The sequence below is a fragment of the Girardinichthys multiradiatus genome, chromosome 10, assembly GCF_021462225.1.
Source record: "Girardinichthys multiradiatus isolate DD_20200921_A chromosome 10, DD_fGirMul_XY1, whole genome shotgun sequence".
Lineage (NCBI taxonomy): Eukaryota > Metazoa > Chordata > Actinopteri > Cyprinodontiformes > Goodeidae > Girardinichthys > Girardinichthys multiradiatus.
In genome coordinates this window covers 16,373,669-16,391,403 of record NC_061803.1, presented here as the reverse complement: position 1 = coordinate 16,391,403, position 17,735 = coordinate 16,373,669, and the positions used below count along the sequence as shown (strand labels likewise).

General features: G+C 38.0%; 1 protein-coding gene across 4 annotated transcripts in view; it reads right to left on the bottom strand.

Moving 5' to 3' along the window:
- LOC124875497 (regulator of G-protein signaling 9-like) overlaps nucleotides 1-17,701 on the bottom strand; it is a 30,155-nt gene extending 12,454 nt beyond the window's left edge. Inside the window, exons 1-8 of one of the 4 annotated variants that reach the window (XM_047377707.1) lie at nucleotides 17,434-17,701; nucleotides 14,429-14,525; nucleotides 13,882-13,932; nucleotides 13,639-13,745; nucleotides 11,721-11,772; nucleotides 11,572-11,630; nucleotides 11,109-11,185; nucleotides 10,932-11,013 (exon numbers count right to left, since the gene is read on the bottom strand). In XM_047377707.1, coding sequence (XP_047233663.1) covers nucleotides 10,932-11,013; nucleotides 11,109-11,185; nucleotides 11,572-11,630; nucleotides 11,721-11,772; nucleotides 13,639-13,745; nucleotides 13,882-13,932; nucleotides 14,429-14,525; nucleotides 17,434-17,502 — 594 coding nt within the window. In that variant the 5' untranslated portion in view covers nucleotides 17,503-17,701. Of the gene's footprint in view, nucleotides 1-10,931; nucleotides 11,014-11,108; nucleotides 11,186-11,571; nucleotides 11,631-11,720; nucleotides 11,773-13,638; nucleotides 13,746-13,881; nucleotides 13,933-14,428; nucleotides 14,526-17,433 lie in introns of those variants that run through there. The other 3 variants (XM_047377706.1, XM_047377708.1, XM_047377709.1) reach the window with 3 other exon arrangements.
- Nucleotides 17,702-17,735: the final 34 nt, after the last annotated feature.

The window sequence follows — 17,735 nt, the reverse complement described above, 5'->3', positions numbered from 1 at the left end:
GAGTTTTGTTTTGGGGACAGATGGTGGTGCTGTGATGACAGGTAGAAACTAAAAATAAGTTTAATTTGAGGTATAGTTACTATTTATGTTTGAAAAAGTACTTATTATTGAAATGACATCAGAATGGTGTTGCCAAACAGCTGACAGACTCCTGGCCACAGCTAGTTGTTTTGCACTGTTCTACAAGTGGACAGCCTGAAAATAATTGTAAGCAATCTATCTTTCATTTTTCCTGTTCTTTGAGACAAACAGTTTGCAAAAATTGACTACATAAATGCCCTGCCTTGCATTTTCTACATTTTAACATACAGGTCCTTCTCAAAATATTAGCATATTGTGATAAAGTTAATTATTTTCCATAATGTCTTGATGAAAATCTAACATTCATATATTTTAGATTCATTGCACACTAACTGAAATATTTCAGGTCTTTTATTGTCTTAATACGGATGATTTTGGCATACAGTTCATGAAAACCCAAAATTCCTATCTCACAAAATTAGCATATCATCAAAAGGGTCTCTAAACGAGCTATGAACCTAATCATCTGAATCAACGAGTTAACTCTAAACACCTGCAAAAGATTCCTGAGGCCTTTAAAACTCCCAGCCTGGTTCATCACTCAAAACCCCAATCATGGGTAAGACTGCCGACCTGACTGCTGTCCAGAAGACCACTATTGACACCCTCAAGCAAGAGGGTAAGACACAGAAAGAAATTTCTGAACGAATAGGCTGTTCCCAGAGTGCTGTATCAAGGCACCTCAGTGGGAAGTCTGTGGGAAGGAAAAAGTGTGGCAGAAAACGCTGCACAACGAGAAGAGGTGACCGGACCCTGAGGAAGATTGTGGAGAAGGGCCAATTCCAGAACTTGGGGGACCTGCGGAAGCAGTGGACTGAGTCTGGAGTAGAAACATCCAGAGCCACCGTGCACAGGCGTGTGCAGGAAATGGGCTACAGGTGCCGCATTCCCCAGGTCAAGCCACTTTTGAACCAGAAACAGCGGCAGAAGCGCCTGACCTGGGCTACAGAGAAGCAGCACTGGACTGTTGCTCAGTGGTCCAAAGTACCTTTTTCGGATTAAAGGAAATTCTGCATGTCATTTGGAAATCAAGGTGCCAGAGTCTGGAGGAAGACTGGGGAGAAGGAAATGCCAAAATGCCAGAAGTCCAGTGTCAAGTACCCACAGTCAGTGATGGTCTGGGGTGCCGTGTCAGCTGCTGGTGTTGGTCCACTGTGTTTTATCAAGGGCAGGGTCAATGCAGCTGGCTATCAGGAGATTTTGGAGCACTTCATGCTTCCATCCGCTGAAAAGCTTTATGGAGATGAAGATTTCATTTTTCAGCACGACCTGGCACCTGCTCACAGTGCCAAAACCACTGGTAAATGGTTTACTGACCATGGTATCACTGTGCTCATTTGGCCTGCCAACTCTCCTGACCTGAACCCCATAGAGAATCTGTGGGATATTGTGAAGAGAACGTTGAGAGACTCAAGACCCAACACTCTGGATGAGCTAAAGGCCGCTATCGAAGCATCCTGGGCCTCCATAAGACCTCAGCAGTGCCACAGGCTGATTGCCTCCATGCCACGCCGCATTGAAGCAGTCATTTCTGCAAAAGGATTCCCGACCAAGTATTGAGTGCATAACTGTACATGATTATTTGAAGGTTGATGTTTTTTGTATTAAAAACACTTTTCTTTTATTGGTCGGATGAAATATGCTAATTTTGTGAGATAGGAATTTTGGGTTTTCATGAGCTGTATGCTAAAATAATCCGTATTAAGACAATAAAAGACCTGAAATATTTCAGTTAGTGTGCAATGAATCTAAAATATATGAATGTTAAATTTTCATCATGACATTATGGAAAATAATGAACTTTATCACAATATGCTAATATTTTGAGAAGGACCTGTAACTTTCAACACCACTGACTTTGATTCTATGTGTCCTCTTTATGTGTGCTGTGCACATTAGGAGGTGAAAGACACAAAATGGCTGTCCCAAGACACAGCCATTTCAACTCTTTAGAGGAATCTGGCAGCTGGGCTGGCCGCTCTTGCTGAGGAGGCAGAGAAGGAGGACCCGGTAGCAATGGGCCTTTATACATACTGTGCAACATACAGGTTTGACAAGGCTGCCATCCAGCTACAGGTATATGTTCTTCCGCCCCTGACATGACTTTCAAAGCTTTTCCGAAAAGGAAGAAGTAAATTGTTTGGCTATCAAGAAACCTGTAAGTTGACTTTGAATGACAATACACACACTTTATGGAAAATTATAAGACAATATAGCTTTAATATTGTTACTTTATATTTTAGGTGCCTTTTACAATTAGACAAATCAAAAAGGCAAGAGATGTACAGCCTCCAGGGTCACATCTCAGTGGGTTGGAAGATGGAATAAAATGCCTCAGCATACAGGCAGAGGAGGAGAGGAGAGGCCACAAAGGTGATTTTGACCTCACCTCTTTTTGGACCTGTTTTGGCACTCAGGTATTAAATACTCAGTGTTTCAAGTTACAAACTTAAAAAAATAGAATGGAATTACACAACTAACTCATATGTTTACTCGTTTGAAAAAATATATTTTCAAAAGGTGATGGAGGCATACTTGGACCATCTGATTGAGCACCTTGAGAGGAGATGAACATCCTTGCTGCATTCTGTTTCTGCAGTTTGCAGTTAATTTATGTTAATTTATTTTACTTAAATGTGACCAGCATTACTTTGCTTATATTAAGATTCACTGGCTGATTACGTAATTAGAATTTGACTTAAGTACAAACAATTAATATTTGTTTAATTGTTTTTTTGTTATTTAAAATAGCATTTTAACAGTGTGTCTTTTTTAGGACTTTTTCTGGGGGAAACCCCTTAGAGGTTTTAATAATTGTAAGACTTCAGTTAGTTATTGGTTATTCTTGGGTACGTTTTTGGCCTTGAATAGTTTGAAGTGCATCTGTAAATAATTTCCACTTTAAGTTTTAGGACAAACTGAAATTATATTACACATCTGCATGTTTCGAATTCTTTATGAATAATAATATATTTTCTTCTACTCTATAAGATGCCTAGGTAAACTTTCACTTATTGCACATACGTCAAGGCATAACATTTGGGAGTGAAGGCTGTAGTACATAGTAAATTACAATAAAATACGCGGAGAAATAAATCAAGTCTCAAATAATAATACAATATTAATGATAGAGGTATTAGTAAATATGGAGACACATAAAATGCCTACGTATACAACATGTCTTTAAAAGGGATGTAAACAATGAAACTAAGATCAATATCTGATTTCTTCATGGTGATTATTCCAAATAAATCAGTGTAAAACAAGTGAATAGTGTAAGCTGCAATATTCTATTAATAAAAAGATAAAAGCATGAATGACTGTCTCCAGGTCTCTTTTAGATAAAACTGCGCTGACCTTGCTGAGTTTCCTAAACTGTTTAAACATTTGAATTAACATGCTTATTGAAGGTGATTGTAAAAAAAGATAAAAAAGCAGTACAGTTTAAAAAAAACAAAAACCTTTGACTATATTTTCTACCAAATGGTTTCTTAAAAAAAACGACACATCCTGACATTATCTAACCCGCAAGAGTGAAAATATAATCACTAGAAATGACTTTAATAAGAAAGTTGCTGCAGTGGACCTCCCACAACAGACATTCACTTTTTCAGTTTTTGGCCCCAATCCTTATTTTCAAAGTCAGCTAAGCTACAAAACTATGGAGGTACATTTGTCTCAATATTATTCAATCAAAAAAAGACTAATCTCAATCAAAAAAAAAACTAATCTCAATAAAGATAAATTGTGGTCAAAACTTTTGGAATATTCAATCAAAAAAATCTAATCTCAATCAAAAAATATTAAGTTGCGATCAAAACTTTCAGAGTTGTAACGATTTTTTTTTTTTTTTAAATGGAATATTTTATTTTGGGGAGAAAAAAAATTGTTTGAAAAAACCTTTATTGATTAAAATGACACATTTTTTCTCACGAAGAGAAAAAAGTTATTTGCAAAACATAAACTTTTATTTGCACATGTCAAAAATCTTTGGTTACGACTCTCGCTCTTTTGGTTTTGACGCGCTGTTTTTGGTTGAACTCAAAGAATTTTGAGTGCAGGGAACATGAACATCCTGGGCGGGGCTACCCCAACAAAGTACCACAAACGCTTCTTTTTGGTGAGGTCGATGAGGTCTTGTGGAAAGAATTTTGAGTGCTGGAAACATGAACATCCTGGGCGGGGCCTAAAGACAAACGCTGTAAGATGTTTCCCTATTGGTTAGCGCTGACTAAAGCGGCCGCTCAAACTGCAGGGCTTGCAGCGTCGCTTCAGTGAGGAGACATCAATTGTACAGAAGAAAACTGCGGTCAAGTGAGCCGACAGTCAGAAATACGCGGTCACGCCAGCCGACACTAGTTCTCTCTTGAAGATTAGCGTCACGCATACAAGGCGCATTACGGTAAGGGAGCAGAAAGGACGGCAATCCTGGCAACGGTTGAGAAAATGAGAGAAAAACAGAAAAGTAACCTACAGAACATTTATATTAATTACATTTTTACAACTTTCATATTCATGTTTTATGTAAAAGAATAAATATTTAATATTTTACTGTACAGTTTTGGAGAAATACACAACTCAATGTACCTCAAAATGCTTAACCATTATATGCATTCGTCCCACTTTCAGGAATTTATTTCTCCAAAACCATGAGAGGTGACAACACAATCTCTTCAGATTATATTAGAGGGTCATCTATATTATAACCAGAATTAGTATTTCATAATTTTACTGTAAAGGTTTGGAGAAATACACAACTATCCCAACAAAGTACCACAAACGCTTCTTTTTGGTGAGGTCGATGAGGTCCTGTGGAAAGAATTTTGAGTGCTGGAAAATGAACATCCTGGGCGGGGCCTAAAGACAAACGCTGTAAGACGTTTCCCTATTGGTTAGCGCCGACTAAAGCGGCCGCTCGAACTGCAGGGCTCGCAGCGTCGCTTCAGTGAGGAGACATCAATTGTACAGAAGAAAACTGCGGTCAAGTGAGCCGACAGTCAGAAATACGCGGTCCTGCCACCCGACACTAATTCTTTCTTAAAGATTAGCATCGTGCATACAAGGCACAGGGTCATCTCTATTATAACCAGAATCAATATTTCATAATTTTACTGTAAAGGTTTGGAGAAATACACAACTACCCCAAGTGTAGTATAAAACAGAATCCATGTCGGGCAGACGGCATCCCATAATCCTGTGTGCTGTCCTCACCACCCGTGATACTTCCTCTCCTGTGCAGTTCCCTCACCACACTGTCATGCTGAGACACAGAGTGCTTTCCACCGTGGCCCTGTAGATATCTGTAAGCAGCTGAGGAGAGAGAACAGTCTGTTTTTATTTCCTGATGAAGAAGAGCTGTTGTACCTTCTTCAACAGGCGAGGGGCGTTTCCGGTCCAGGAGAGTTCAGAGGAGATCTGGATGCTCTTGCACTTTAAGCTGTCCAGACCACTTCCCAGGATCTCATCGACCTCACCAAAAAGAAGCGTTTGTGGTACTTTGTTGGGGTAGTTGTGTATTTCTCCAGAAATCTACAGTGAAATTATGAAATACTAATTCTGGTTATAATATAGATAACCCTCTAATATAATCTGAAGAGATTGTGTTGTCACCTCTCTTGGTTTTGGAGAAATAAATTCCTGAAAGTGGGACAAATGCATATAATGGTTAAGCATTTTGAGGTACATTGAGTTGTGTATTTCTCCAAAACTGTACAGTAAAATATTAAATATTTATTCTTTTACATAGAACATGAATGTGAAAGTTGTAAAAATGTAATTAATATAAATGTTCTGTAGGTTACTTTTCTGTTTTCCTCTTTTCCTCTTATTTTCTCAACCGTTGCCAGGATTGCCGTCCTTTCTGCTCCATTACCGTAATGCGCCTTGGCCCACTCACTTATGCATATTCAGAGTACAGAATGTTGTATCATCAGTGAGCCAGGGGTTGCTGGGAAGACACTTGGAGAGAAAAGGGTCGTGACCACTATAGGTGGCGCAGTACTTCACCAGTCTGCATTACAGGAAATAAGATTCAGTGTATGATATACATTTATAATAATAAAAAAATTATGTTTTCAACACACGCAGAGACACCGCCAGAGAAACCTCTTTAAGAAAGGTTATTTTTACATTCAGGTGAGTTTGTTCCCCTCATACAGACTTGGGAAAATTAAGTTTCCATCATTGCCACTACAGTTTGTACAGACATGAGAAAAAAAACTCAATTCAATTCAATTCAGTTTATTTATATAGCGCTAATTCACAACACATGTCGTCTCAAGGCACTTCATAAACGTCAGGTACATACATTCCAATTAATCCTAATCATTGAACAGTGCAGTCAGATTCAGTTATTTATTCAAATAAATAAAAGTTTTTCTGTCTAAGGAAACCACGCGGATTGCATCCAGTCAGTGACTTGCAGCATTCACTCCTCCTGGATGAGCATGTAGAGACAGTGGACAGTCACTGGCGTTAACTTTGTAGCAATCCCTCATACTGAGCACACCCTGGCTTTTTATCTCTCAGTAATCATTTAATTTGGAATTTATCAGTCTGGAGGAATTTTGACTTCTTTTCTTTTAAACTATGCTTGACTTTGGTAAAGTTGGCAAACATTTGTTTCTGCTAAGCTCTCTTAATGACCCACCACAGTATTTCAATCAGGTTCAGGTCCGAAGAGATTGTGTTGTCACCTCTCATGGTTTTGGAGAAATAAATTCCTGAAAGTGGGACAAATGCATGTAATGGTTGAGCATTTTGAGGTACATTGAGTTGTGTATTTCTCCAAAACTGTACAGTAAAATATTAAATATTTATTCTTTTACATAGAACATGAATGTGAAAGTTGTAAAAATGTAATTAATATAAATGTTCTGTAGGTTACTTTTCTGTTTTCCTCTTATTTTCTCAACCGTTGCCAGGATTGCCGTCCTTTCTGCTCCACTACCGTAATGCGCCTTGTATGCGCGACGTTAATCTTTAAGAGAGAGCTAGTGTCGGCTGGCGTGACCGCGTATTTCTGACTGTCAGCTCCCTTGACCGCAGTTTTCTTCTGTACAATTGATGTCTCCTCACTGAAGCAATGCTGCAAGCCCTGCAGTTCGAGCGGCCGCTTTAGTCAGAGCTAACCAATAGGGAAACGTCTTATATCGTTCGTCTTTAGGCCCCGCCCAGGATGTTCATGTTTCCAGGACTCAAAATTTGTTGAGTTCAACCTAAAACAGAGAGCGTCAAAACCAAAAGAGCGAGAGTCGTAACCAAAGATTTTTGACATGCGCAAATAAAAGTTTATGTTTTGCAAATAACTTTTTTCTCTTCGTGAGAAAACATTTGTCATTTTAATCAAAAGAAGTTTTTTCAAACAATTTTTTTTCTCCCCAAAATAAATGTCAGTCAGTCAGTTGATCACAACTTTTGACCACAATTTATTGTTTTGATTGAGATTAGTTTTTTGTTTGATTTAATAATATTGAGACAAATTTACCTCCATACAAAACAGCATTCACTTTGGAAACCATTGTTTGTTTTTAGGTTAAATAGGCCACAAAGCACGTTGTACTACCTGAGATGACTTTACCACTAAAATTCTGACAAATTCAGCTTTTTTCTATTACAAAAATGCAAAGAAAGCTGCAGCTAATAACAATGTATTTTTTTTATATTTGCTACATTTAAACTCCGGAGCAATGTGCTCTACACTACTATGTATCTGACTGATTTAATAAGACACAAACAATCAGAAATACAGATAAACTATTTACTCCTGCAACTATTACACATTTTATAGATGCAACAGCCATATCTAACTTGATGGTGAGGTTGGAACAAGGAACATTGTCCAACTTGCAATGCTGAAATTCAAGCTTTACAACTCAGGAACACTGACTTCTGAGTATTCACAAAATACAGAATTTCTAAATAAATTATTTATATATGTGATGTTTAAATAAAACTGTAATAGATAAATTGAATGAATAACAAAGTATGCTTTTTTGTGTCAATTTATGAAAATCACAATAAATCAAATGTGTGAAATATGAATAACAATTATATTAAAATTACATTAAAATTATATGCCATTATTTCAGTATTTATTTTATCATTTCAAATTAACTGCTCTAAACTCCATTTTCTCTCTGAAATAGATCCTAAGATCTGATTGATTGATTCCCCTGCATTTTAGCTTACCTGCAGACCAATTACCTTGTCAAATAAGAGTTAGTGCTGCTCATGGACTTTTATGGGTGAAGTTGACAGATAAAGCAACACAGAAGTAAGAAATAATTACATTAAAAACTAAAATAATAATATTGTGTTTAACTTGTAATACATTCAATGTTTTAATTATTTGTTCTTCTTGCTCAGGTTGAGAAATTTCTTTTTGTGCAAAACATGGACTAACAAATAACAATTCATCAAGAAATTACATCAAAAACAACTTCTTTTTTTTTATCAGAATAAACCCCAGATTGAAAAAAGATGCTGTCTGTTTCCAGAGCTGAAGCTTAGAGCCATGATCTGAATCACACTGGCCAGTAACACTCACTGGGTAACTTCATTTTGTTTTAGTGGTCAAAAGCTGTTACAAAATTGTATATGCAATTGTAACTCATTCATAGCTGCATTTCTATATCTCTTAGATCATGTTTATGGCACTGACCAGTAAATGCTCCCTAGAGTGGCAATTTTTCTACACTCAGCAGGCTTTACCTGCAGTTTCAATATACAGAGTGACTTGCAAAAAACAAAATAGTATATAATTATGAAGTAGAAGGAATTGATACATGGTAAAAACCTAAAAAGTGCCCAGTGCTTTTGCATTTAGAGTCAATTCTTTATAGAACCACTTTTTTCTGCACCTGTAAGTCTTTTGGAAAACGTCCATACCAGCTTTATACAACTAGAGACTGACATTTCTGCCCATTTTACTTTGCAAAATAACTGGAGCTCACTCAAACTGGAGTGACGGTAAGCATCTGTGAAAATCAGTCATGCCAGTCATTTATTGGATTCAAGTATGGACTCTGACTGGGCCATTCTAACACATAAATATGCTTTAATCTTAAACCGTTCTATTGTAGCTCTGACTGTGTGTTTAGGGCTGTAGCCCTGCTGGAAGGTGAACCTCCTCCCCAGTCCAAAGTCCTTTGCAGTCTCTAACTGGCTCTCTTTCAAGATTGCCCGTACTTAGCTCCATCTATCCTCCTATTAACTCCGACCAGCTTCCCTGTCGCTCCTGAAGAAAAGAATCCCTACAGCATGATGCTATCACCACCATGGTTCATCACGGGGATAATGTATTCAGGGTCACGGTAAATGTCCGTTTTTTTTTAAGGGACATGGAGTTCCAGTTCAAATTTAGTCTCATGTGACCAGAGCACATTTTTCATATGTTAGCTGTGTTACCTATATGGTTTGTGGGAAACTGCATAGTACAAACCTTTGAGGCCTTCAAAAAAAAAAACGGCTGTTTTTATATTGAGATTAAAGTACACACAAGCTTCTGAAAGCAACTGGCTGCACTGGATTTTATTTAGCTGTCTCAAAGTAAAGTAGGCTAAATTTAAATACATGCCAGTTTTTGTGTTGAAACATTTTAAAAACAATGCATGCTTCCCTTTCACTGTACAATAATCCTGTAGTTCGCACTTGTCTATCACATAAAACACCAAAAAATACATTAATGTGTGGTTGCACAAGTCACTGTATTCTATTTGGTGGACAGTATTTCTAGCTTGATCTGTCCTTCTTTGAAACAACTGATGGACATGCTATCAGTTGATGTCTACATTACAGTCATGACGCAAGGCTCCCCATGTCATCCAGACGCAACACACTGCAACACATTCTCCAGCACAGAAATAAAATATTAATCAGTTGTGCCCTTTTCTGCTGCCTGGACACGTAACGATAATGAGAAGTCATGGGTCGAGATAATGAGGTGCCCTGGGAAGTACGGAGGAGGCACGCAATTTATTTTTCAGGTTTTTGTGTCTTCTGGTATTGGACTTTAAGAATATCTGAACCTGCACCCTGTTTCTGACTATTATTATTGTGCGCATGTTTGCAATGCTGTAAAAATGTTTTTAGCTCTTTGCAGATTTCTTCTGTTTTTGTTTTTTTTGTCACCCATACATGTTTCAGATCCAACTAATTTTAATATCAGATAAAGTCGGCATGGTGGTGGTAGTATGATAGTCTGCTTTGCTGCTTCAGGGCTGAATGACATGCTTTAACTGATAGAACCATGAATTCGGCTCTCTACCAGAAAATCCTGAAGGAGAAAGTATTTTCTTTACCTTTAGCTCAACAAACTTTGGTTATGCAAAAGCAGGCCAGTGAACCAAAACATAACCAACAATTCCACATCTATGTCGCTAAGAAAAACAAGCCCACATAAACTTAGGCTTTTGGCATGGTCTGGTCAAAGTTTGGACTTAAATACGATAAAGATGCTGTGGCATGACCGTGACCAGTCATGCACAAAAACCCTCCAGTATGATTGAATTAAAACAATTCTGCAAAGCAGAAGAGGCACAACCAGTTATTAGATTTCCTAAATAGATAAAATCATCATTCGAAGCCTGAATTTCTATTTAATCACGTTATCTTTGTCTTATGTTAAAGTGTATTTGTTTTGATCTTAAACCTGTGTCAAACAAAAGCAAAAACAGAAGTCTGTAGGGGGTAAATACTTTTTTACAGCGCTGGACAGGTTGTGGGGACTGACGTCTCTTCTACAGACCAACAAATCTGCACCTTTTGAGAATAAATTATTTGTGTTCTTTTGCTGGGATTAATTCTGAACTAAACATGAATAATTGAAGCTTGTGTGAGTGTTTTCTCACCGGAGGTCTATGAACGACCCAATAGGCTCTCTCCTGGCAGTCAAACACCACACGGTCCGGTTTCTTCCTCTCTTTCGCAGCTCTAAGAAAAAAAAAGAACCACACACAAACCAACATGATCGTAACACTTTCTTCACAACAAAACATAAGATGTCGCCAGATTTCTTGCCCGCCTACCTGTACTGTTCTTTAGCTTGCATTACTATGAAATCCCACTTGTGGTTCATCCACTTGTGAAGATGGTTGTACTGCTCCTGAGCATATTAAATACCCACTCAGTAAAAAGACATTAAAAAGCAGGATCTCATCTGGTACCACTTTGCATATCTACAATGGAGTATTAGGGTTAGTTGGAGAACAAAAATAAGGAGGAAGTGTTTGTTTTGTTGCTTTCATGTTTTAAGATTGAAAACAAATTGCCAAAAAAAAAAAGGTAAAACTGATTAGTTTAAAAAGTATCAACAATAAAGTCCAAATGACACCGGTGCACAAACCAAAAACCAGCTAAGCCTCATGTAAATTAGTAAGTAACTTTTATACTTTAGAAAAAGGTAATACAATTTTTTCCCCTTTTAGCAAAAAAGAAAAAACTATTTTTATCTCCAAGTGACCCTAATAATCCTTCAAAATGCACAGTCACCTGCTCGTGCAGCTCCAGGATGCCTTTCTTACGGATGTTTCTTTTTGCTAAGTAGATTGCTTCAGAAATAAAACAGATGTCAGAATCAGTGGACCATTGGTAACATAACATGGGATAAACTGTAGATAACAACTATGCATCATGCTCACCATAATCTGTATCCTCAACGGGCCACTGCTGAGTTGGCCAGAAATATGGTGTCTGAAACAACAAAGAACAAAGTGAAAGTCCAGTCAGATTTTTGTCAGATTCGAGAAAGATGAAAACAACAAACAACCACTTCATAAAATCTGTTAGAACAGAATCTGCCAGCTAACTGGTGGAGTTCACCAGGTTTTTATTTTTATTTTCTGGAATATTTTATTGACACTGACATTTTATTTAACACTCGTGGACTTTTTTGAGTAATTAGGTGACTTTTGAAGGTAGCTGGTTGACCGAATGGTACTGCAATACTTAGTGATGTTCACAGGGGTGTACAAAGTCGGTTCATTCGGGGCGTTGGAAGGACAACAATTTAAGAATTTTACAAATTTGAGCTCCAGTATAGGTAGTTGAACCAAGTACACACCTTTTTAAAGGGAAATATTCATGGATGTGATGCTTTTACAAAAGTATGCAGACACAATTGTGAAATAGAAAAGGTTAGCTAAAATAGAAAACATTTATGTTTTATTAACCAGGCTTGTTGCCTTTATTTTAATACTATAGTAAAAAGCAGTACAAGCATCTGCCAACGTTCACTCAGAGCAGACTTGGGCTCACCCAGTCATTAAATCTGACTAAATACAGCAAGTGTTTTACAAGGAAGAGTGCTCAAAAAAGACAAAAAAAAAAATCTGGGCCACAAAAACACAAAAACAACTGATCCCTAAAAACTAGGAAATTGTATGCCTTTTTATTTAATAATGCAAACTTACGAGATCTTTATACAGTGCCTTGCAAAAGTATTCGGCCCCCTTGAACTTTTCAACCTCTTGCCACATTTCAGGCTTCAAACTGAAAGATATAAAATTCAAATTTTTTGTGAAGAATCAAAAACAAGTGGGACACAATCGTCAAGTGGAATGAAATTTATTGGATGTGTCAAACTTTTTTAACAAATAAAAAACTGAAAAGTGGGGCGTGCAATAAACAGCTCATCACCCTAAACACACCATCCCCACTGTCAAACATGGTGGTGGCAGCATCATGGTTTGGATCTGCTTTTCGTCAGCAGGGACAGAGAAGATGGTCAAAATTGATGGGAAGATGGATGGGGCCAAATACAGGACCATTCTGGAAGAAAACCTGTTGGAGTCTGCAAGAGACCTGAGACTGGGACGGAGATTTATCTTCCAACAAGACAATGATCCAAAACATAAAGCCAAATCTACAATGGAATGGTTCACAAATAAACGTATCCAGGTGTTGGAATGGCCAAGTCAAAGTCCAGACCTGAATCCAATCGAGAATCTGTGGAAAGAGCTGAAGTTTGCTGTTCACTAACGCTCTCCATCCAACCTCACTGACCTTGAGCTGTTTTGGAAAGAAGAATGGGCAAGAATTTCAGTTTCTCGATGTGCAAAACTGATAGAGACATACCCCAAGCGACCTGCAGCTGTAATTGCAGCAAAGGGTGGCGCTACAAAGTATTAATGCAAGGGGTCCGAATAATATTGCATGCCCCACTTTTCAGTTTTTTATTTGTTAAAAAAGTTTGACACATCCAATAAATTTCATTCCACTTCACGATTGTGTCCCACTTGTTGATTCTTCACAACAAATTTGAATTTTATATCTTTATATTTGAAGCCTGAAATGTGGCAAGAGATTGAAAAGTTCAAGGGGGCCGAGTACTTTCGCAAGGCACTGTATGTTTTGGATCTATAGCCATTTAGAGATTAATTTTCCACAAATATTAGACTATTTTATTAGTTTCATAAAAAACATTAAAGTTTGTGGTTGTAATGTGACAAACTGTGAAAAAGTATAAGGGGCTGTAAATATTTTTGCAAGGTACTGATGTATAGTATGTGTAAAACCTGTAAAACACACAGAGCACTGCAAAATGTAGTGTGTGTTTACCTGGAAGCGATACAGGGAGGCATCTGGTTTGATCACTAAACGTTTGTGGTCTTGCAAAGGGTAGATGTATCCCAAGGCCACAAGCATGGAGCCAAAACTTCTGGCCTCTGGAGACAGCAGGTAGAGAAGTTAAGAGAATTAGGAGCTGCTGTGGCAATTAAAAAGATTAACAATAGCACCTTCCTGAAATTATTTTCGACAATTTACATCCATTTGCATGGCATTAGATGACTCATGTCTTACCTTCAATATCAATTTGAAATCTGTCAGCTAACCATGCAATTATGTCTTCACCTAAGAAGGAAGATGAAAAGCAAGAAGTTAGGAAAACATAAACTATTAAAAGTAAAGATGAAGTTATGGTGAAATAATGGTTTCATAAAACAAAAGAAAGGCAAAGAGGGACGTAAGCAAAAAGAAAAGAAGAGGAGAATTCCTCAGCATGTTCAGTCATTCTGCTACTGAAATTTAAAGCTTGCAAATGATGCAGGAGTCAAGGTGGGAATCTTTGCTTTTGCCTCCCTCTTCCTTGTTTCCTTCTGCCTGCTCAATCATCTTGCTTCACCTCCTACTTTTCCCCTCCGCCTTGGTCTGAGACAGCCGTGGTTGTCATGGAAATGAAATCTGTAGCTCTCGAGTTTGAGCCCATACATAGCTCCGGTATCCCTCAGAGACACAACGCAGCCACAATCACAGACCCGGCCGCTGAATGACTACATTAGGTGTTCATTTCTGTGCATGTGCACTGATCTGTTTTTGTGTTTGTGTGGGAGGGTTCTTTTTTTACTACCAGTGATAGCATGAGGTATGATGGTGATAACGAGTCTCTGAGGCTGCGACTTCACTCCTGTGCAGGGGTCCTGCATCTCCAGCAGCACCTTCTCTGCCTATAAAAACAACAGAATAACAGTGAGAAGAGAGAATACGAGGAGGGCTCAGACCAGCAGGGTGTAGGAGGAAAATGCTGCACCTGAGTAGAAATCCTGGAAATCTTTTAATGAAATCTATTTTAGATTTTTCCCCTTTTTGTGATGTTACAAAGGCAAACGTCAATGTATAGCATTGGGATTTTACCTCATAGATCAACACAAGATGTGTAATTGAAGTGGAAGGAACACAATACATGGTTATGACTTTTAAAGTAATGAAAATCTGAGTATTGTGGGTTGCCAATGTGTATTCAGACCCCTTACTCCGACATCCCCAAATAAAATCCAATTCAAGCAGTTGTTTTCAAGAAGAACCTTATAAGCTCATAGACTCACATACACACCAACTGAACTTTCTGACCTACAGGCATAATTCTGCATATGGTGGAAAACTAACATCACCCTGAACATAGCATCCCTATTGTAAAACATGGTGGTGAAGGCATCATGCTGTGCGGATTGTTTTCTTTAGCAGGGACAGGGAGCTAGTTAGGCCTAATGGAAAATAAGATTTAGCTGAATACATCCAGTACTCTGGAAGAAAACCTGTTAGAGGCAGAAACCCTAAACTTACAGAGCTACAATGCAGTGGTGTTGAACAAAGCATATTAGGGAAATGGATTGGGCCAGTCCAAGCCCATACCTAAATCTACTAGAGAATATTGATAATAATTTAAATTTGATGTTCGCCGACATCTCCATCAAATCTGAATGATCATGAGATATTTTGGAAAGAAGAATAAACAGAGAAATAAGGTCTACATGTGAAACGTTGGTAGAAACATATCCTAAAAGACACAGAACTGCAGTTTCAGGTAAAGTTGATTCTACAAAGTATTGACTCGGGCTGCTGAATGCAAAGGAATGCTATTTGTTGTTAAAAAAAAACCTAAGAAAGGCCCAGTATCCCTTTCCTTCCATTTCACAATTAAGCACTACTTTATGTTGGTCTATTACAAAAAAATCCTGATAAAGTACAATGAAGTTTGTGATTGTAAAATCACAAAGTACCTTTTTTAATTAAGGGGTGTTTGCAAGGCACTGTAAAGTATCTAGGTCATGATGAGGCTGATTAATGCTATTGTCATTTTAACCACTCACTCACTCAGTACTATTGTAAACCGTATTTATGTTTAATGAAAGATTTAATCCCCCAACCTGGCATCCACAAATACTTAGAAACACAGTTGTTGAGATTTATGAAGTATTCCAAGACAACTGCTCAGTGTTTAGACCAAAAACATTGAAGCTTCATTGGAAATTGCTAAGAGGTGACACACTGTGCCTAGATCTCATGGCTTTACTTTGGCTTGTGTGGGCGCTTTTGAATGAGTCATCCTCTTCCCAAACAGAATTTCCGTTATCACAACTGATCCCTTGGCTCCCATACGTCCAACGGCTTGCGTGTGCATACCAGAAAACGAGGAATCCTGCACAGAGTCCATCCAGTTTGTGTAAAAATGTGTGTGTGGAAGAGACAGAGAGGAAGCGAGCAATTCAGCTGACTCTCTGGTCTGTTTGAAGTGGCTTTGTGCTTTGAAGTCATCCTGGAGAGGTTATAAGCCCGAAGCTGGGCCGGACCAAAGTTGGCTTTCATGGATTAGAACTCAAAGCTTTTTTGTGTACACTCTCCAAGAGAGAGGGGTGTTGCACCTGCCATTCAACCGAGACAAATTACCTAAAATTTCCTGCAATTTATTTTCCTCGATCTTTTGTTTCCTCATGATAAATATTCATCTTTAGACTATATGATCTATATTTTCAAATATGATGAATGAAGCGTTTTCATGGGAGGGGTTTAATGCGATAGACTAACACACAGTACATAGTTGTGAAGTGAAAGGATTGTTGTTTTATTTTTACAAATAAAAGGGTGGCATGCATTTGTATTAAGTCTCTCTTCAGTCTTTCCTTGTAAGTAAAGCTGCAAGCTTTTTAGGGTATTTGGCTTTCTAAGGATTACATTTTATTTTACCTATTCTTTTTTTTTTGCCCGCAAACTCGCTCAAGCTCAGACAGAATGAATAGGGGTTATCTGTGAAAATCAATGTTTAACCACAGATCCTCATCTGGGTTTAGGTCTGAACTTTGACCAGCTTCCCACTACCTACTAAAGAAAAATGATCCTACAGGGTGTTGCGACCACCATGTTTTACAGCACGGATGATGGGCATAGTTTTTAACAATTACTTTTTTCTTGCCACTTCTTCATTGCAGAAGCCAGATCTTCTAGAGTTCACTAATAATAGTTGTTTTAACTATGTTTTGTTTAAACAATATAGGCATCATTGACGTTATAATGATGGCCAGATGAACAGGCTGTTGCTTTCAAGTACGCAGCTGCTGGATTAACTTCTTTTCAGTAACTGCTCAGTAGAGCTACCAGGGAGCACTTATACTGATCCATACTTAATGCTCATTAAACTGAATGACCTTATCATTTGGAGAAGGTTAAAACAATTATGGATAAAACATACTGAAACTGAGAGAAAATTTGATCTTGTGTCTTGTATTTCTCAATGCTTACTTCGTTTGAAATTACATTTGGATTAATCCCACAAATAAAACTGAAAATATGAATTACAAAATGAACGTATCATGTAATAAAATGTTATTTTCATTGTTATATTTTGGCTTTCTAATTATTCAGTCACCCACATATTACCTCTGCATCAATTTACACACTACGAAGAGTTAGGTCATTTTAAGTGATATAAAACAAATAAACATAAGGATGTATGAGGTTAGATGTGGCCATCAGAGCCCGGTTATAATAAACATAGATTATTTATTGTGCAGAATCTGCAGGTATGCTCTGCCGACCGGGCAGAGCTGTGATCATGTCTACTGAAAGGGGAAAGCCTACCTTCTTTAGACAAGCCATCCGTGGTCGGTACCTCTGTCCATGATCCCGGAGAGCGTTTTTAATGGTCATCTTTTTGATGATTTCCACTCATACACGCTCCTATGTGTAATGATGCTGTTGCCAGTGAGCTCCGTGCCGTGTGAGAGGAATCGATATGATCAATGCTGGTGCTGCGTTCAAATGCTTCACCATAGTTTGAAGATAAATGTGGCCCTTTTCCACTTGTCCCTACTCAACGCGGTTTGTTACGGCTCTATTCGCTAGGCTTTTGGCAACTTTTATGTGGAACAATAGGAACAATA